General features: G+C 34.0%; 3 protein-coding genes across 7 annotated transcripts; 1 reads left to right on the plus strand and 2 right to left on the minus strand.

The window, feature by feature from the left end:
* Positions 1–1,603: 1,603 nt before the first annotated feature.
* Positions 1,604–8,534, minus strand: LOC140887936 (ent-copalyl diphosphate synthase 1). The gene is made up of 15 exons (XM_073295553.1): positions 8,197–8,534; positions 7,995–8,072; positions 7,779–7,864; positions 7,301–7,610; positions 6,287–6,470; positions 5,472–5,686; positions 5,261–5,381; positions 5,041–5,153; positions 4,537–4,763; positions 3,741–3,856; positions 3,333–3,431; positions 2,977–3,228; positions 2,613–2,724; positions 2,105–2,329; positions 1,604–1,963 (listed from the first exon to the last, which is right to left on the minus strand). The coding sequence occupies exons 1-15, from the start codon at positions 8,300–8,302 to the stop codon at positions 1,730–1,732; spliced, it is 2,478 nt and encodes an 825-aa protein (XP_073151654.1). The 5' UTR covers positions 8,303–8,534; the 3' UTR covers positions 1,604–1,729.
* Positions 8,535–12,755: 4,221 nt separating this feature from the next.
* On the plus strand, positions 12,756–14,656 carry LOC140892758 (fatty-acid-binding protein 1). Its single transcript, XM_073301741.1, has 4 exons — positions 12,756–13,170; positions 13,435–13,678; positions 13,985–14,076; positions 14,387–14,656. Exons 1-4 carry the CDS (start codon positions 12,774–12,776, stop codon positions 14,524–14,526), a joined length of 873 nt encoding a protein of 290 aa, XP_073157842.1. The 5' UTR covers positions 12,756–12,773; the 3' UTR covers positions 14,527–14,656.
* Positions 14,657–15,401: 745 nt separating this feature from the next.
* On the minus strand, positions 15,402–20,455 carry LOC140887933 (protein TIME FOR COFFEE). Of its 5 annotated transcripts, XM_073295552.1 has the most exons (13): positions 20,120–20,454; positions 19,655–20,017; positions 19,369–19,529; positions 19,071–19,263; positions 18,696–18,969; positions 18,542–18,602; positions 18,355–18,444; positions 17,993–18,155; positions 17,838–17,904; positions 17,669–17,735; positions 17,242–17,580; positions 16,075–17,149; positions 15,857–15,994 (listed from the first exon to the last, which is right to left on the minus strand). In XM_073295552.1, exons 1-13 carry the CDS (start codon positions 20,217–20,219, stop codon positions 15,984–15,986), a joined length of 2,964 nt encoding a protein of 987 aa, XP_073151653.1. In that variant the 5' UTR covers positions 20,220–20,454; the 3' UTR covers positions 15,857–15,983. The 5 variants fall into 5 exon arrangements, with proteins under 5 accessions (XP_073151650.1, XP_073151651.1, XP_073151652.1 ...); XM_073295549.1 differs by having other exon boundaries at positions 15,402–17,149; positions 20,123–20,455; XM_073295550.1 differs by having other exon boundaries at positions 15,402–17,149; positions 19,655–20,014; positions 20,120–20,455.
* Between the last annotated feature and the right edge of the window lie 1,098 nt (positions 20,456–21,553).

Consider the following 21,553-nt stretch of genomic DNA (forward strand, 5'->3'; position numbering starts at 1 on the left):
GAAGTGGGTACCATTACATGCTTCATGTTCGACGCTTTCACAACACAAAACACAAATGTAAAACTTATTGCGCTTTGTATAGTTTCGTTGATGTGAACTTCGAAAACAATGGTGGAGCCACAAAGTTTATGGAAGGAAGGCTACGAGCTTTTGCATTTTAATTGAGATATTTAAATATTCAAAAATATATGTGGATAAACTCATATTAATGTGTGTGCGTGTATTTTTATGTCAAAATATTATTTTTTCTCTATATAATGATCGAGTCGACCCGTCTTATGAGAGAGTTATTATTTATATGTATAAATATACATACACATTATCATATATATATATATATATATATTTCATGCAAAGATTGTATGATTTATTATAAGATATATAATAATATATAAGAGAACAGAGGTGATCTCTGCTTAAAAAGAAGATAATCCAACTCGATACCAATAAAAATAAGCTACCTACCAATATCCAACCATACAATTTGCCTTTTTTTATTTTGTGGTGTGATATGATCACCCGTAAGTGGGTTTTATCAAATCACATCTCTATTTATTTCAAAAAAAATAAAATAAAACCAGAGCTATATTTCCTAAAAAAATAAAATCACATATACATAAATTATAATTTGAAAACATTAAACATGGATGAAACGACCACTTTAAAGTAGAAAAGATCCATTTATTAAAATGAAAAAAATTATATAAATTATTGTAGATACTTGTATATTTTTTTGAAAAAAATGATATTATAAATACCATTTCTATTTCATGAATAAAATTAATTCGTTTTACGTACCATCTAAGGTAGATATCAATTGTCCCTTTTGAAGGGTTAGTAAAATGAAAACGACTTCTTGCTATATAAAAAAATGAAAATGACATGCATAAATGAAGTTGGAACTAGAAAACGGAACCTACACAAGAGAAAGTGGGGGTGGGTTCGATGATAGAGACTACACGATCGCCTTCAAAAGTTGTCTTCCTGTCTAAAAATAATTGTGTTCCGTTGAAAGTATTACTCTCAATTCATTTTTAAACACCGGTACGTATAAAAATGTATCGAGGGTAAAATACATTTCAAATGATCGTATAATTAGGGTTGAGATATCGAACCAAAATACCAATTTTTTGGGATATCGTACCGAAATTTTTTCGATATATAGACATTTTTTTGGTATTTCAAATTTTTTTTTTATATCTATACGGTATCAGTATGGATTTTTTCTATACCAAAATTTTAGAATTTCGATATCAGTATCGGTATGAATTTTTTTCATACTAATATTTTTGATACGATATATCGAAAACCCACCTTTTTATACGTATTCACATAGTGTGTAAAATTGTTATTTCTAATGTAGCGTGATTCAAACCATCTGTGAATCAATGAATACATCGAGGGATTTTAAAACTTTAGAACATAGTACTGCAAGAAGTTGAAATATAATGTAGAATTAATTTTGAACAGTTGAATTAAAAACTATAGTTATCATATTTGAGGACATATAGAATCAGAAAAATTTAGAAGAATGCAAATATGTTTTTTGCAAAATGCATTCAAACATATATACTGGAGAAATGTTTTTGAAGTTTCTCTACCATACACCTTTTCAGTTGAAATTCAAACTCGAGTCTCTCCCATTTCTTGAAATCTAATTAAATTAAATATATATAATTTTATATACTCCCACCAATTAAATTATTTAGATGTGTACATTTACACACATTCACATAACTCCTTCAAAGAGCACTTTAGCTATGTGAAAATTGATGGTGCCTGGACTACAATAAGCAGCATGATAGAAGCTCCTGGCGATGGCAAGAAAGTTTTGCTTGGTGTCGCCATCCAAATCCTTGGAGCTTTTCGTCAAAACCAATTTCACTAGTTCTTGCATGTCCGACTCGATTTCGTCGGTCGTCATGCCTCCCATGTCCGTCACGCACCCACTCGCATCTTGCACCTGATCAAACAAATCGTTCGGAACGAAACACGAGTTATAATCATTCGTATAATCGATCTAATTACAAAGAATTTGACAAGTGTATGCATGTATGTACAATTTATGATCCAATAAGAAGAGTAAACCACGTCTAACTCTAACCTTTCGGGATTGGAACATACGAAGTCGATGGCAGACTCTGCTAGTGATGTCCAATAGATTTTTATACTTAGGATGAGATATTAATAACTCCTCCGATATCCAACCGCTACCGCCTCTTCCTCCACCACTGCCGCCGCCGCTGAGATTCAACGTGCGAACCAGCAATTCAACATCTCCTTCCCCCGTGTAGCCTCCCTCTTCCCATGCACTCAGCCACTTTTGCCACTACAAATAGACAAAAATGACTATCTAGTAAGTATTATGTGTTGCATGTACGAGTTTAATTATTCTAGTGAAGAAATTATAATCAACGTTGTTGTCTATATTTTTTTTTTCTATAATTTAATAGTTTTTATGCGTTGAAAGTGACACATATTTGAAAACTTATTATACAACCGGTAACATAAAATATGTCGATGGTGAAGTCCTATCTTTTACGCCAAACGAAGTTGAAAAAAAATCATATAAAAATGAAGCACAAGAGGGTGCTAGAAAATTAAAGATGTACCGCATGATATAATTGTTGATGGATGTCTCGGCCGCATGCCAAAAGGGTGTCCAAAGAGAGCTGGTTTAAGGTTCTGAGCAAAGTCCCCACCAAACTGTTTCTTGTTTTGTACCTGTACGCACTCACATATCAGAATACGTATTAATTTTTTCGATCATTTGAGAGGCCACATTTGAATCCACGCCCAAATAAAAACGACACAAAATTGTGTCTTTTCCATGTAACTTGAGTTGTCTCATTGTACGTATAGTGGACGAGTAATACACCTTATCTCACAATACGTGGCTAGATAACTAGTATTTACGTGCTTGCACGTGTCACGTGCTTGTATAGTCGTGTGGGAAATGAGAAATGAAGTGCTCACCTTCCTCCACTGGCGTACTTGAGGCCGCAGGCGTACTCAAATTCGTCGATGAACGCGTGTTTTTGTTCCTCCGAGAGTTGCTGTCCGTCAAAATGCGACGCTATCGTCTCCATCAAAATCGACGTTTTAGCCCAAGCAAGCCTCACTTGGGAATTTTCCGGCTCGAATACACTTGCAGCGGCTATAAAGTATGATAACAGTAGGCTTCTCTCGCTCAACCCAAACTCTCCAAGGCTACAATCCCTATACCACCTAAAGAAAAAATAAATAAAATAAAATAATCATGGAGAGCTTAATAATAATAATAATAATAATAATTTAGCATCAATAAAATGGTAATTAAATTTCTACTTTACTTTTGAATGCTTTTCCACTCTTGTTGATGCAAGGCTTGGCAATTGTTGTAGTCTAATCTCCCAAAGTCGAGATACATTCCGTTGTTGACTTTTGACATCCTACAAAATAATAAAAAAATATTAACTCTCGAAATCTTATTAAAAAATAAACATATCATATAACTTCGATTGGAATGAAAGATGTTGATGGGTTTGTACTTTGTAGCATAGCCAGCTTTGGATCAATAAACAATACCACTGCCGCCATAATTTGTTTTGTGGCTCAAATTAAATCTTAGCACAGTTATTGCACAATAGATTTAACTGTTCTTTTTTAAATAATTAATTAATTATTCCATCTTCTTTTATTAATATAATATAATATTTACTTGTAATTATAATAATTAATTACGAGAAATAGAAACGAACCTGTACAAGGTTTTGCCAATCCAAACATCATCTTCCCCGCCGTATTGTTCCAAGTAGAATCTTGTTTCCACTCGGGGCAAGCTGGCGTACCAAGGAACATCTAGTGCATATCCAACCTGTAAAATCAATTTCATTTTTATGTATCTAATAACTTTACTATATCTTTATTGAACCCAATTTCATTTTTTTTTTTAAAGAAAAAAATCCCTATTCGTGTGCAGTAAATTGACCCACTAGAACCAAATAAAAATTGCACAAGTACTTGTAGTAATAGAATGAAAACGACAAGTTTGAATCGGCGTATTTGTTTCCATTATGAGACATGAATATGATGATCTGTTTACACTAGTGTAACATTCTCGATGTAGTTTACACAAAATGTTTTTATGAATATCTAATTTGAAAATAAAAAAAAATACCCGATTGAATCCACATGGTTTACTTTTATCCACGATGTTCTAATATATATTTTTTTCTTCTAAAACCACACCAAGAGTATTATCATATAGAAAACCGAGCCAAGCTTATGAGTTGTGGCAAGTGATATACTTCCCCCACCACCTAGTGCTTAGTTGTATATATATAGTACATATATATAAAGGCATGGTTGGATTTAGTTGGTAAATGATTAAGATATTCATAAAGTTGTATAACTTTTCCAATATACAAAGTGTTTTTGTCCCACAAATAGAACTTAGGTGCATGACCAAGTTGGGAAAAATAACCAAAAAAAAAAAAAACAACTTGATTAAGGGAGAAATTATGTTTTTGGGGCTCGAATTAGATATGTCCGTACCTCACCGGGAAGATCTTTGGTAATAATCCACTTATCGAGCAGCTCATTGTTGGCCCTTTTTTCTTGCAAGAAGCTGGACGAGAATGTCCTCGCTCTTGCAAGTATGTTTTCTTCCGGGAACGTCACCTGAGAAGCTCTGTACAAGTTGTACATTCCCGTCACGGCTTGAGTCGACTGTCCCGCAAAGCAGAAGAACTTCCCACCTTCTTCAAAATGTTTGAATACGTCTAACAAAACAATGCAAAATTTGATATTATTTGTACTTGGTTCTAACTTCTATGTCATGATGAATAAATCTTATACATCAATTGGAGTATGTACTTAGGGGTAATTATATTGGTTTGAATTAAAAAAGAAATACTGATAATATTTGATAGTAGATATTGATTTCAGAACATGTTAAAATCCGCGTGCGTGCCCATGTTTTGTCCTTTTTTTCAATTTATATTATTATTTTTTTTCAAAATATAAGAATATATATAGATAAGTGAAGAGTGCTTATACCTGAAGAAACCTCGTACCCGTACAACCTCAGCAATCTAAATCCCATAGCTGTGTCATCGATGTCCTGAACCACAGTGTTTCTTGCCCAGCAAATCCCTTTATCGGTCCATTGTCTGGAAATTTCAAAACATAATACATAATTATATCTCATATCATTTATACTAATTTTTTTTAATAAACAAAGGCAAAAATTGAGCTAGAATTATAACATTATACGTACCTATGAACATAATCAACGCATTCCTCAATTTCCTGCCGAAAATACCGAGAAATCCCGAGCCTCCGCAACCGGTCCACCGCCCAAAGGTGCTCGAACAAGTCCACCGGATACACGTTCGGAACTTATAAATAATCAAATGTAACATATCATTAAATGGATTTAGAACTAAATTTTAAAAATTGAATTAAAAAAAATTGTATATATTATATACCTCCACCATTGAATTTTTGAACTTGGTCATTTAAGTATTTGAGGCACTTGAGATCTTTAGTCTGCTGCAGCGCAAAAGCTGTGGAAGATGGAGAGAAAAGAAAAGAGCCATCTGCACACTGTAATTTTAAAAGCTTATCCCAATCAAGCCCATCCATGCCTTCCAAGCTGTGAAGCAATGTTGTGGGCACTTTGTGTAGTATGTCCCTTGGTATCCTGCACAATTATTACACACACATTTATTAATTATAATATAATTATTACAAAATCAAACAATACTTTCCATATCCATCTTAATCAAACACTCGTGTCGTCCCGAATAAGAAAAAAGTTTGGTTCAAACCGTCGTTAACTAGTATATTTTCGTACTTTTAGTCGTTTTGTTAGGTTCAAACCATCGCAAAAATATATTTTTGTACTTTTAGTCGTTAGTTAGGTTCGAACCGTCGTTAATCAGTATATTTTTGTACTTTTATTCATTTAGTTTGGTTGCGACCATCGTTAACTAGTATATTTTTGTACTTTTAGTCATTTTTTCAATGTCTGCGATTAAAAGATTAAATGCACGCAATTTAAATCAATTTATTGCACCAAAAGAAGACAAAAACAAACATGCATGTATAGGCCAACTTACAATGCATAATGTCTATGTGAAATTCATTTATGACTTTAAAGAGCAAAAGAGTAGACTTGCATGTAATATCTATCATTTACTTCATTATATATAATTACGTCACCAAGTAGTGTTTTGACATATGCAAATGTCAATATATATATTTCTTCCCCTTTTCGAAATAGATATGGCAATTATTATACCTCGTGAGCTTTAGATTTCTTCTGGCATAAATATCTTGCATGCCTGGAGAATCATCTGGAATATCGATGCCCAACTTTTTGGCTATTTCAATAAGTGATGGCAGTGCCACTTCGAACCCAATTGGCATGTGCTCCTCATCTTCATCTCCGAGTTTTGCTATATTCTCTTGTATGTAACAAATCCCTGCCAAAATTAAGTTAATGATTTTAATTCTAAAAATAATTTAAATAAAATATATACAATTTTAACAATCAAGACAAGATGTGGGGATGCATATTATCATATTCTGTGTTACCAATTGATTATATCAACATGTAACATCGTAGTAGGTAAGAACTCATCAGGTGACCCCACACAACATATATATATATCTTTATATATATATATATATATATATATATATATTATATTGTCTCTCCTATAAACCTATAAACAGAGGTTTATATTTAGGAAAAATATTTTTTTTGATCTATTAATTCATTTATGTTTTGGTTTTGATCAATTAACTTTTTAAAATTTGGTTTTGGTACACTAACTTTTAATTTTTAGTGATTTTGGTCCAACTGCATACGTGCCAATTAGACATTGTCACACATCACTCGGAAAATGCTGAGGTGTGTCAATGTCTAGCTGACACGTGTGTAGTTGGATCAAAATCACTGAAAATTAAAAGTTAGTATAACAAAACCAAATTTTGAAAAATTAATGGATCAAAACTAAAATATAGACAAGTTAATGGACAAAAAAAAATATTTTTCCTTATATTTATGGATATATACGTGAAGTTATCTACAAAATTATATAATTGTAAAAAAAATACATGTGTGTGTAATCAAATTTGACCCCCCAAATTTCAAAACATACCCTTTTTTGAAGTTTCAAAAAGGGACATCTTAGAAAATGGTTTAGATAAAGTATTAAAAAAAAATTAGGTTTTAATTTGACATAATGATTGGACACCAAGCGTGACACATTGAAATATAAATTATAAATGGGATAATTTGTATATAAACCTTTATCACTTTTGTCAGGGTGCATGTTCCATGACCTCAATGCAACCACACATGCTAATGTGTTGATTATCCGGTCATGGACGGAGAAGGCGGCCGCGTCGCCCCACGACCCGTCGGAGAGCTGATTATCGGCTATCCATTCCAAACTTGAAGGGAACTGCGGCCGCCTATTGCCGTCGCCGCCGACATCCGCCACCATCGCCACCCAGGCGGTGTCGTAAGCGGACACGCTTATTTCACCGTCGTCCATGGAGGCTAGCATTGATCTGATCGTCTCCACCAAGTCCCTTATCTTGTCGGATTCTGTCTCCTTTGAGATTTTTTTACATGACAAGAAAAAGGGGAAAAAAAAAAAACAAAAAAAAAACAAGATCATGGGATTTGACAGGAAAATCTAGTGAATGACTGAATCGGTGTAATTTTTGGCGACAAAATAAAAAATAAAATTGACATTAATTCTTGATCATTTAATGGTTACCTTGGGTGTATCTTTTTCTGTGTCATCATCCACGATATCTTGCCACTTTATGCCTGCCAAACCATTCTGAATCACATCTATATGTTCTGCATTTTCACCATAAATATTTATATAAATGTCACCAAACCATTTTTTTTTTTTTTCTAAAAAGAAAACAATAAATAAATTAACACAAGATTTATATATACAGATACAGACAAAACCTCATGTAATTACCTCCAGTTCTTTGCCCGGAAATCGCGTTGCATTTGAGAGATGAACTAGGTGTAATTTGTTTCCAATAGGGAAAAATTCCTGCAAGAATCCAAATAATGAAAAAAATATTAAGTTTATCAATGATTTATAATATATATAATGGAAAAAGGTAGCCAACGGAAAAGACAAAAAAGAAAACCAAACTCTCATAGGAATTATATACCGGCGGTGGTGGTGGCGGCGGTGCGTATGACATGGCGAGACGGCGGCGGAGGAAGACGGCGGCGGATGGAGGACGAATGGAGCATAAACTTGGAAGCAGATGACATGTTTATAAAATCTTGATTTTTGTTGGAGAAAAAATAATAATTTAAATTAAGAAGAAGAAATAATTAATATATTATATATAAAAAAATGTGTTTGCGTACGATTCCCTGTTATTGAATGGGGAAAAAATAGTAGAAGAGGAGGCTTAAAAGGAGAGAAAGGCGAAGGAAAGAGACAGAAAGGACTTCCCAAGAGATTCCAGGCTATGTGTGCATGGGATCATTCCAAATTCATGAAAATGAGTGAACTCATCTTCTTTTCTCCGCCATTGCTTTGTGTACATATATATATAAGAAAAAAATAATATAGTAGGATCACGTCTGTACGTAATTTATAAACAATTTTGTTTCGATTTCGAGAATAAGATTTTTGTAATTAAGTCTCGATTCTTCACATTTGTATGTGTATATGGTAATTGTAATATTGTGATTCACTCGATTTGGTTATTAATTTAGTGGTTTTACGAATGTGATTATTTGAGCAATTGAGGTGATTCTTAGGAAGATTGTTTTTAATATTTGGAGTGTGTAATGTGTATTGGTAAAAATATTTTTTTTTTAAAGAAGAAAATATCTAATAATAATTAATATATATTTATTAAAACCAAAAAAAAAAAAAAAAAAAAAAAAAAGGCATGAGTCAGGATGTGCATGTTCTATCCGGTCACTATAACCAAGATTCAGGTTTATTTGGTTTTGAGCCGTGTGAGTTTGGTCCAATCCCTTGAGCTTTTGAAGAGTGATATTTATTTTATTTTATTTTATTTTATTTTATTGTCCCAGAATTCCAGGATAAGTTGAATTAAAAAAAAAAGGGATTAATGTGGACCCTTTTTGGTTAAAAAGGTGAACCCATTTTTAAATTTCGTGTCTCCAATCCAAAGCAGGGTGAAAAAGGAAAGTTTTGACCAAAAAAGAACAAGGACAGATAAGCAACACTGTAAATATAAAGTTCAGAAATAATTTATTTTTTTTTAAAGAAAAAACTCTAAATATCACATTCACTTTCATTTTCCATTTAACTTTAATATAATATATGTAATTCGAAAAAGAATTTTTGAATCTGGGATGTATATTTTGGATTATGTATATTAAATACGGAAAATCGAATTTATTGCTTTATGAAAAATTTCTATGTAATAAGAATTATATATTATAATTTAGTGTCAAGTTATGTTCTCTATTGGGTGAATAAAATTATCCCTTTTTATAATCTTATATAATGTTTAAACTTATTCCTTTTATAATCTTATATAATAATGTTTAAAATAGCTAAAGTCATAATATTTAAATAATAGTCTTATTAGAAAAAGTATCAAGTATTTAAATTTGATATAATATCTAGATTATTTATACAAAACATTCCATTTTAAAACTTGCGCTATATACACGTATCGCTATAAATTTTTTAGTTAAACGGTTCATTTGGATTAGACATATTATGCAATTGGAGTATTCATACAAAAACATTTCATATTAAAACTCTCGATATATATACGTATCGCGTTCTAAGTGAGATTAATTATTATTTTTATTATGTAAGTATAAAAAAATATTGTTTTGCGAACGCTCGGTTCAGCTCGATTAAAGATATTTTGATATTGTAGTATTCCGAAAATAATATACATATATATATTAATTTACATTAATTAAAAATGACTAGAATCAAAGTCATTTCTTAAACTAAATGAACCAGACATGATATAATGGGCATATACGAGCTAGTTATAATATGTGATTTTTTTTTAAAAAAAAAATAATATATAAAACTATTTGTAGAGTTGTTTGGTTGTATTGATACCATCACAAGTTGAGACGAAATGATACATATCATACAAGGAACGAATTTCGTTTGATCATTGAGAGTATAATTACTCATATGAAGATTGTTTAGAAGTAATACTTATCTCAATTAAAAGAAAACAAATGCCGATGATGCCTTAACCAAATGGTTATGGTTGAGGCCCTGAGACCAACTGGTCTCAGGTTTGATTCTCGTTATTTGTGTGTAGTTTTTTTAATTTATTTAGGTAGAATTAGAAGTTTTTTTTGTAATTTTTTTGTTCGACATAAGCATGTCTCGGGTCTATGTTCAAGTCTCGTTTATAGTGTTGACAGCTATTCATATCATTGTAATTTAGATCATAATTGTATTTATACTCACAAAAATTAAAAGAAAACAAATTACATATATTTCTTCCCCTTGTCTGATTCTCGATGATAACTATCTCACTACTTTGTTCTAATATAATAATATTTGACACAATTCCTCTATGAAAAGCTTTGTACCATGTCTTCGTCCCAATTTAAAACAAGTCACGCAATGTTAAAGCAAACTCACTTTAAATGTCGAATTAAATTTGTCCTCAACTACATATTTTTTTTAAAAAAAATACTCAAGTAAGATTTCATATGTTAAAGACCCCAACCAATCCTCTATTAGTTCCATTAATTATTTGGCCACTAGATCACTAGATGTGAGTTTTTAATTGCTCATATGCTTATTAATAATAACCACGATGTTATCAACAAGATGCCATTATTTTTTATATCATACACTTTTATTGTGTAACGAACTTACTTCATATGATTAAATTAAAATCGAATCTAATGCTAATGGAAAAAATACGTATATTCGTTGTACACGTGCTATCCGTCATTACATCAATTTAAAAACTATGATTACACCAGGTGAAATTAAAGCTAGTTTTGCAAAATCTCTGAATCTCTCATAATGTTACCTTGGTCCTTAAGGGTAAAATAAGTACATTCGTAATATTTTTTTTAAAAAATAATAATTAAGTACTATATTATAAAATTAAAACACAATACAAGGGTACGTACGAAGAGATTAGCATTCCATTAAAGAGAGGCGATAACTGCCTCAAATCCTTAATTAAAAAAAAAAAATGAGACTTGCGTTAGTCATACGACTTGCCAAATCAATATTTTAGAGAAACATAAAAGCTAATTAACAATTATAATTAAAAAAACATATTTATAACCAAAAGAAGTGTCAGTCCAAAATTAACTTAACTTAGTATAAATTAAGAAAAGCATCATTCTCGAGAGCATAAAAATGTCTGTTTCTAAATGGAATAGAAGAATCTTTCATTTATTTTGATGCTTCCTCAGCTGTTTTCACTCGAAAGACTTGCTAGAGTTATTGTTATATACTTATATTCGTAATTTTCACCTACCGTATATCCGTGACATAATCTTAGAACGATTGACGATTTGCAAAATTTTAAGGTTATATATAATTTTTAATAAAACGACAAGTTCTTATCAGTCGCGCCTGATGAAATATATGTATGATGTATTGATGTTCACAATTTTTATGACAATTAATATCTATTTATTTACCAATTTGGTAGACATGATTGTACAAAGGGAGAAAGAAACAGATGAGTAAAATAATATTGTGAGATTTGTTGTTTTGGGCAGGGGAATCAGCTAACCCGATTCCTTAATGCTCCAAATTTGTCTTTATTGTTGAGTTCTAATCACTATGTCAATCCAAACATAAAACCATTTCCCTATTTAGGAGTAAAATCGTAATAGTTTATAAATTTGTTTGTATTAACAAAACATTACATCCATGTTAAATAAAAATAACTAGACCTCGAAGAATCAATGTGGCACAATAAGGGCATAAAATTAAATGGACTTAATTCATTCCATTATCATTAGGGGTGGAAAAAATATCCGGTTAGTGTTGCGGGTTTTTGAGTTCGGGATAGATTGAGTATAGACACTAAAGCTGACCCGAAAAAAAGTAATTGCGTTCGGGTTGAGTTCGAGTTGATATGTGATGACCCGAATTTTTATTTATTCTTATATAGAATTAAGAAAGATTGACTATATTTTTGTATATTGTATACCTAAAAAAATTATTGCATATTGATTTAATAGATTTTCATAATTTAATATTTATTTTGTAAAAATTTGTTTTTTAAAATAGTTTTTAAATTTTTTTTATAATAATCATACTTTAAACTTTCTACAATTAGATTTTCAAACTTAAATAATATATACAAAGTTTTGTTATTATGTGTTTAAATTAAAATATTACTATTATTATTGTGTGTTTTAAATTTTTATTTATTTATTTTGTTAAAATAAACAATAAAATCGAATTAATCGTGTCAGTCGGGTTAGGAGTCGGATTCAGATTGACAAATTTTTTAATAATGTCTTGACTCTTGCATCAAACCGAACCCGAACTTACCGATTGACATGGATTCTCAGGCAGAGTTGAGTTCAAGAGTCCAAAAACCATTCTACGTATCAAGCCCGACAATGAAGCCCATTTAAAATAATGAATTGGAGAAAAAGATAATTGTTGGGCTATAATATAGGCCCAGATAAATGGTAACTAAATCAGCCCTTTTTGAGCTTGCAGGCACTTAGCACGTGACCCTGTATTCTGCTCTATACAACTGTCGCAGCTACTCGGATCACGCCAAAAACAATGGTCTCTCTTCGCTTCCCATTCTCGTTTCCTCAGCCCCCAAAGCCTCCCATCTCCGCCGCCTCCAATGCTTCTTCAAGGCCATTCTCCTCTTACGCCGCCGCTGCCGCGTTATCATTCGCCGCCGCGGGCGCTGGCATTGCTGTCTCACAGAATATCGACAGCCCATTTCTTCAAAACGCACTTAGTTTATTGACGTCTAATTTCACACACAACGGAAGCATGCTGAATCCCTTGTGGGGTTCGCTTTCTCTTTCAGGGAATTCCTCTCCGGTCACTGAATCGAGGACTGGAATGTCGTTTCCGGCGGTTCTGAGGGATTCCCAGAGCCTCCTCGGAATTGGGTTGCGGAAAAAAGCAGTTTTGGGGTTGAAGAATATCGATGTCTATGCTTTTGGTATTGCATTCTTCTCTTCACTCTCTTTACCCAATATTTTCCCTTTCTTAGTTTCTTCCTATTTTTTTTACTACAAGAAGTGAAAAAATTTCTGATATTTAATGGATTTTTATGTGCAAATAATCCAATAACCAAAATGTTGCATATCCGAAGCTCCGCCAGTATTCTACGTTGTTAAACTAAAAGTTCCTGAGTTGATCAAGTTTAGCTTTTGACTTTGTAAAAATTGGTTCTTTGGTATTTTCCTTGGCTTCGGATTGATAGGTGTATATGCTGATGATGATGAGGTGAAAAAGTTTCTTAGTGAGAAACATGGAGATTTTTCAGTTTCCAAATCGAACGAGGAGTTGATGGAGGATCTCATGAAGAGCGACGTCAGCATGACCGTTAGGCTTCGAATAGTTTATGGAAGACTGAGTATTGGTTCTGTGCGGAGTGCTTTCGAAGAGTCCGTCGGTAGTAGATTACAGAAGTTTGGGGGATCGGATAACAAAGAATTGCTTCAAAGGTAACACTTTTGTTGTCGCCTATTCGATGTCTGTTGGCTATGAATGCATGATAGATAGTTATATCCACAAGGAATACTTGTTTATTATGCTTGGGGAATTCTGCAGACTGAGTTTTTCCGAGTGTTCTTTCGTTACTCCTTTCGTGTGTTATATTAGGCCAAAACCATCTTGACGACTGTCACCAGAAGCTAGAAATCTTGTCATCTAGGCTTGTAATGTGTTATGTTAGATACATACTTAACTAGGACAAAATGAATTTTATCTTGTTGGATGGCTTGTAATCAACAAGGTCATTTTGTTGACAGATTCACCTCTCAATTCAAAGATGATATCAAAATACCACGAGGATCCATAATTGATCTCTCGAGGGAGCAGGGTCACATTCTTCGCACGACGAGTAAGATATTTGTTCAATGGCCTCTTTTATTATTTACTCTTCTTTGTTTTTCGCAATGTAATCACATAAAAATGCATGTTTACATACTCCTTAAGAGATGGGATAGGACTTCACAAAGGATTGGGAAGTGCGTGAGCGATGCTTAGTGTCATTCATTTGTGGGGAGTGGACATTTTCAAATCACTACTACTAGAACAACAGGGAATATGTGACTGTTTTTGAATCACAGTGTGGATGAATGAGTTGTGTAGAGCAAATAGTAAGAACTCGCATCAAGATTTGGATTCATTGGTCTTTTACGTTTGTGTAGTTGATGGTAAAGACGTGGGAAGCATAGAGAGCAAACTCTTGTGTCATTCGGTTCTCGATCTTTACATTGGCAAGGAATCATTTGATAAAAAAGCCAGAGAAGACGTTGAGCAGAACTTGGCTTCTCTCCTTGGGAAATAACAATATACTGCTCAGATATTTGGAGCGTTTGGGAGCTTATTTTGGAGATGAGTTTCTGACAAACTTATATGTTGATCTTTCCATGTTATGTATACATCAACATTATAATATAAATTATACTTTTATTTTACGTTCTGTAAATTTTTATGTAACTGCAATTATACTAAACTGATCCTCTTCATTTTACTTCTGCGTTTCTCATCTTTTTTATCGTTAGAATGACAATAATTGATAGGTATATTGAGGGGGGAAAACTTGTTAATACAAGGGGAATTCAACACTATACACAGGGTCAGTGGTGCTGTCAGCTGTGTTAGGATCGAGGTTTGGGGTGGTCGTGGCTCTAATTGTTCAAGACAATGATATTAAACAATTATGTGAATAAGCCGCAATATAACTTCAACATATACCGATATAGAGCCCGTTTGGATTTTGTAGAGATTTTTTAATATAAATGTTTTTTTAAATTATAATTTTTTCCTTTTGAAAAAGTTTTTTTTTTACTTAAAAAAATGTTTTTTAAAGCACTTAATTGGTCATTCAAACACTTTATTAGCTGAAAAAACATTTTTTTTATTTAAAAAAAATACTTTTTTGACCTTGCTTTTAATATCAAACGAGGCCTAACGCAATCTTTATTTAATTTAAATGTTAAACAATACAATAGATACGATATATTTCAACCGATGAGCCAGACGTCAAAAGCAGGGAATAATTGGTGCTTAAATTCGGGAGGAAAAAATGGGAAAACTCCCCAAAAAAAAAAAAAAACTCGTAAACACGTATCATAAAAGCAACACCCGCATTTAATATTGCAAAACTTTCCTCAACAGAAAATTAAACATCATGGTCCCCCACCTATAATAAGAAGAGAATAATGAAATAATGGGATGACATGATAACAAGAAGTCCTCGCACAGAAAATAAAAAAGAAGATATTAATCTCAAAATTTCAACCCTAAAAAATTCAAAAACTTTGAATATAACTTGATGTAATATGTTGTCCTAAAAACTTACCAGCAAACATTTTTGCAAGTGCTGCTAGCTAGCGAACTACGTAGACCCATTAATATTTAGTTCCAGATCAGGCAGTCGTCAACGACAACAGTTCTTGAAAAATTCAGTACTTGAGCTCTGAGAGTTGGCCGGGGCATGTGTTTAAGATTGATGGCACGTTCCCTCGACATGCAGGGGGAGAAACCTCTATCTGTTTGGATGGTAATGCTGTGTCAGCATCGACGACATCGGATGCCACTCTTTCGCTGTCAGTTGTGTTTCTTGATATACAGGAGTCAGATGTCGAACCAACTGGTAGCACTGGCTGCTTCTCGGCGACAATTTTCTGCCCTTGAGGTGATGCAGCTGAGACTGAATGACACCCAAAAGAACTTTTTGGTTGGGGGATGTTCATGAAGCTTAAGTTAGCAATTTGAGATGTGGCTTCAGGAGTTGCGGATCTAGGCAAGTTCTGCCAATGGTGAGAATATGATGAATTATCTGTCTGAACAGAAACTTTTGAGAAAAAAGGGTTTTGGATTGGGAAACTACCAGGGAGGAAAGATCCAGGTAGCACATTACTGGTTGTCGCGTTTATTTTAGCTGTTCCTGTATGTTGCATTTGCTGCATATAATGCTTCTGGCATTGGGTTGGTTGCTGCTGATGCTGATGAAGGATGGGTAATACACCAGATGTCTGAGAAACCGAGGACGTAGGAAACGGCTGTTGGTTCCCACTTGCAACAGACGACACAAAATTGACACTTCCAGCTAATTCATCAACTATGGAAGTTCCCATCATGGAGACAGGTGATACATCGTTGCTGGAAGATTTACGACCATGGGTTTCTGACTTTCCCAAGGTACGTTTTAATCCATCATCAACCTTTGCAGAACCAATTACACTTTTCCCGTCAGATGTCTGGAAATTCTTCTGTTTTGCCATCTGGTACCCATTCCAAGCAATATCCGGAAGCACTGGGAAGATAGCAGAATTTTGTCCCATGGATGAGAAGTTAAGGGGCAGACAAGATGTAGCATTTAAACCAAATGACGCTGAAAAAGATTGCGGGATAAGTTCATCTCTATTTTCAGTACTCCTTAGATGTGTATCTGCATACAACGCACTACCTTTCCTTCCAAATTCTGGGGCGTGCCTGCTGGATGGATGTGATGATGGGAATTGCTGCTTCTCTGCCTGTGTTGAATGTGCAGCTGCTAGACTACGATAATTATTGTCAACGATTTTTGTACTTGATAGCTTCTGACTTTGTGAAACACTGAACATTGTAGAAGAATAAAGAGAGGAGTTGAACAAAGGCGAAGGAGGGGACTGCACTCCTTTAAGCTGTGGCATAGCCCTGTTTGTTGAAATTGGAAATTGGCAGCCATTGTTTTGCAGCATTGCCATATATGGAGCAACTTCATTAGAATCCAAGCTTGGGCCACTGTGGCTCGTAACAGCTTCTCCAGGCAAGGGTAAGTTTACAGAAGGTCCCCCAGCCGAATTAGAACGCAAAGACATGCTACCACTAGCAGAAGCAGATTGGGCCGGGGCAGATGATTTAGGTGGTGCCATCACCGTTGTTTGATGGTGGCCGAGTGCGAAGATAAATGCCGGATTATGCTACAAATCATGAGGAAAAACACATAAGACTAAAAAAAATCAAAGCTGTAATTGTGATTTAAAGATTTGAAGGCAAAAACTACACAACTAACCAGAGAATTATTAGTTGTGGTATGGAGTGAAGCCTGTTGAAGCATTAGCTCTTTATTTTTTGTCGAATTCAAAGCCAATGGAACTTCAGCGCCTTTATCTTTTCCACCTCCCACAGTAATAGCACCCGAATTCGGCTTTCCCTGACAGTCAACAATTACGGGGCTTCCAGAAATCGACCTTTGCGTCGGTGGCATGGTACCACATAAAGTAGGGGCACCAGTAGGCCCAGACAACAAACAGTTTGTGATAAGTTGCTCATGTTGTTCAATGCTGCGGGCAATGTGTTGATGAGTTGCACTTCTCCTCGGACGCGGCAGTGAGAATGTGAATTTTGGGTGCTGCAAAATTTCCATGTGTTTGGCAAGTTAACAGATGATTAAAACAAGAACATAGACATTAGTACTAAAATCCCCATGTATAAAGTACCTGCTTCGCTATACGAAATCTGGCACTGTCATCCATGGGTAAAACTGCTTGCTGAGACTGCATATAGCTGCATATAGAACAACTGGCTGAGCAATGAGCAGCATCGATATAAAACAAAAACAAAAACAAAAAAACAATTAACGAAATCTAACATAGATGTGCAACATACCCTGGATGAGGTAGAACACTAGGCCATCCACCGAGAGAAATTTCGTAAGGTGACGAGGAAGTTTGCACTGCGGAAAGAATGTTAGATTTAGCCGAAAATAAATCTCCATAAGGCAAATGACCAAGTGAATTTACGGGATCATTCAAAAGGCTTACATTGATTTTTCTGCTCCTTCTGACCCCGTAGTTGTTGTTTACCACCGTCTCTGACACTTGATTTATCAAAATAGTGCTTTTCCAAGTCAATCTTCGGCAAGTGATCGATGGCCTCTACAGGACCATCGTTTGAAAATGTATCACTCTTCTGTATCAGAGTAAGCTGAATAGTCTCGACCAAATTATAAAACAATAAACTATATTGATTTTAAAATTTAAAACACACGCATATATATATATATATATATATAATAAAAATTATTATTATTATTAATTAATTAATATATAAATATACAAATAGAAATAAATTTAAAAATCTTGTTACCAAAAAAAAAATTGAATCGCATGAAAGATCTACTTACCTTCTGAACATCGTGAGCCATATATTTAGGAAAGGGTGCCATATCACCCAAAACATCTTTTTCCGGGGATGACGTTACCGGTGGAAGAACCTGTCAAAATAACATTTATCTCCAGTTTTTTTTCTCCTTAATTAATAAGAGTTACGTATTCATATTTGAAGAAAAGAATTTTGCAATCAGTACTCACCATTAAATCAATCTCTAACATGGCTTCCTTCTTGGTCTCAACCACAATCGCGGTATCGTCCCTGACAAACCCACCATTAAAAAATCGGAATTGTTGAAAAGATTAATTGACAAGTAATGATAAAAGATACAAAGGAAAGTTGAGGAATGCTCACTCTCTTGTCACTTTAGGATCCTTTACTTCATAAGCATCTACTTTAACACATGATGGCGAATCGCTTTCGTTTGGAGACAACACTTTTTCTATGTTCAAAAACCCATCTCCATGCTGTGGAGCTGAGTCATTTGGAATTTTCTCTTTCTCAATTTCTTCGTCTTTCTTCATTTCCCCCATTGAATCATCCATGGCTGTCTCAGAATCCACTTTTATTGATTTCTCGTACCGAAGTGAAAATGTTTTATTCTCATCTTTTCCAACCTTTGTCAACCCTGCAATCCACCAAATCCACAAATTATGAAGTAACTTTTGGAGAAATAAACTTGGAAAAACTTTCGACGAAATGCGAAAGGGAAAAAGAACGACAACTGACCTTCATCAGCAGCATTTATGCTATCTTTATCAATTTTTTCTTCGTTTTTGGAAGACTGTGATAGAGATTGAGATTGTTTCATCAGATCGAACAGAGCTTCGACGACCTCGATCTCTCTGTCATCTTGAATCTCTGAAGAAGGCCTGGGATTGGATGTACTCTTTAAAGCACGTGTTCTTGGCTCTACAGATTTCTGCAAAACCAGACAGAGTACAGGACAGAAAATCCCAGTCAAGCAATCTCATTAATATGCACTATATAGATTCTACAACACAAAAAAACCATATAAAAGAGTAACCATCTTTTTTCTCATAGAAGCACCGGGAGCCGATGGCGATGCGCCGCCAGAAAAAATGTGACTCGCCGTCGCCTGAGAAATTGGAAATCTCCGGTGACCCAAGTCCACAACTAATTTCCCGCCGCTTGAATTACTGGAGTCATGCAACCTCTTTATCGAAGCTGTAAAGAATAACAAAAACAACCCGATTTAATCAACAGAAACGGGGTTAAGATTTTTAAAAAAAAGAAAGTTAAAAGCCAAAAAACTGCCAAAGACCAAACAATACTTGTGTTTAACATCTTACTCGAGCGAGCTCTTCGAGGAATGGGAACACCGATCGTCTCATCCACAGAGGCGCTGAGCACGGGGGAAGACCGAAGAGTACGTAGGCTTCGTCGATTATCCGAGAGAGACGAAGACTGCAGTGATGTGTGATTCAATCTATTAAGAAAATGAATTCTCGCATCTTCCTCGTCTTCAAGGTACTCCTCATCACTCGCGTCAGTACTCTCGTTCTCCCTATAACCTTCACCACCATTCTTCTGCTGCATCGCGTACTTCTCAATCCTCCTCCTCTTCGTAAACTCCCGATCTCGATCCTTCTTCTGCAACCGCTCTCGATCTCTTGACCTCACTGCTTCATGCAATTCCATCTCCCTATCATCTACTGAAGGAAAAAAAGAACAGAAATTAAATAACAGAAAATCTCAAAAAAAATCACTCAACAAAACAATAATTAAAAAACAGAAACTCCAAACGAATTTCCCACCACCAGTCGAATCTTTCAGAGACGTGACTCTCTGTCGCCTCCTGGACAAACCGTTGGCAACAGAAGTAGTCGCAATCCTCAATTCTCTGCTCCTCTCCATTACGCAACCAATTTCCTCCCAACAATCACATAATTTTCTCGATTTCCAACCATCTCACAAGCAGAAATGAACGCAAAATAGCAAACAACGAAATCACACTCGGAGACGCAGAAACGAAACAGAATTCGCACAATCTCTTTCCTCTCTCTCTCTCCTTGATTTGCGTGCTCTTTCTCTTGTTCACTTTTCATGCTCTCTCTTTTATCTCTCTCTCTGTAGAGTCTTATCTATCCTATTATTTTCTTTGTTGTCATATTTAAATCTCACGCGATACCTTCTGCATAAAGCTAGATGAACCGCACCGATTTCTCTCCCTCCCTCTACACCTCATCTCCACCCTTGATTCTAATCTTCATCTGACGGTCGTAATCATCTCTTCCCTACGTGTCAGTTTTTGCCACGTGGTTCATTTACTATCTGATATGTATTATTAAAATCTGCTATATAATATAAGCGACAGTATATTATTTTCACAATTCCTCTGTACCGCCCCTTTTCTCTTGTCTTTTACATAATAATTACATTTAATAATATTATTATATATTAATAAATAATAATAATAATAATAATAATAATAATAATAATAATAATAATAATTCATTTGGAGTTTTAACTAAAGCAGCTGGCGCAGAGGAGATTCAAAGCGTTCAACTTCAAATCATTTTAAAAGTCGTGAAATGAGTTAATGTAGAAGGAAATTTAATATCATTATTAAATGACTTACGTAAAAATATGGATTAGTATATTTAAGTTTCTGTGTTTTTCTTACATACATTAAAAAGGTATTGGAAAAGAAGTAAATTTTACCCCAAAAAAAAAAAAAAATAGTAGTAGTGTTTCTAAATCCTACATTTTTGTATCATTACACAAATTCTACAAAGGGGAAGTAAATGGGAAAAATATATTTGTTATAATTAAATTAAATATTGACGTGATCAACTATGATTTTGCCTTTAGATTATGATAAGTACTATTCACAATATTCAAGAGCCAAGAGGCGTATATTATCCTCACAAAAACAGTTGTTAATTATCTCATAATATTCTTCACACGAAAGTATATTTTACATAATATTTTGAACATATAAGGAATCCTATATATGTTATATATCTTGAGCTGTATGTGCTCATTTGACAACCTAGGAATAAACTAAATATTATTGCCTCGATCAAATCATGAAATTTTTATTAAAAATTTTAAAGACTGATTTACCAAATAAAGATATAAATCTTATGCCATTAAAGTATTTATCCACAGTAATTGTTGATTTATAATTCAAGACTGAGTCGATATAATGGATGCCCTACACTTAATATGTGAACTATAACAAAATC

Source organism: Henckelia pumila, chromosome 3, assembly GCF_033568475.1.
Source record: "Henckelia pumila isolate YLH828 chromosome 3, ASM3356847v2, whole genome shotgun sequence".
Taxonomy (NCBI): Eukaryota; Viridiplantae; Streptophyta; class Magnoliopsida; order Lamiales; family Gesneriaceae; genus Henckelia; species Henckelia pumila.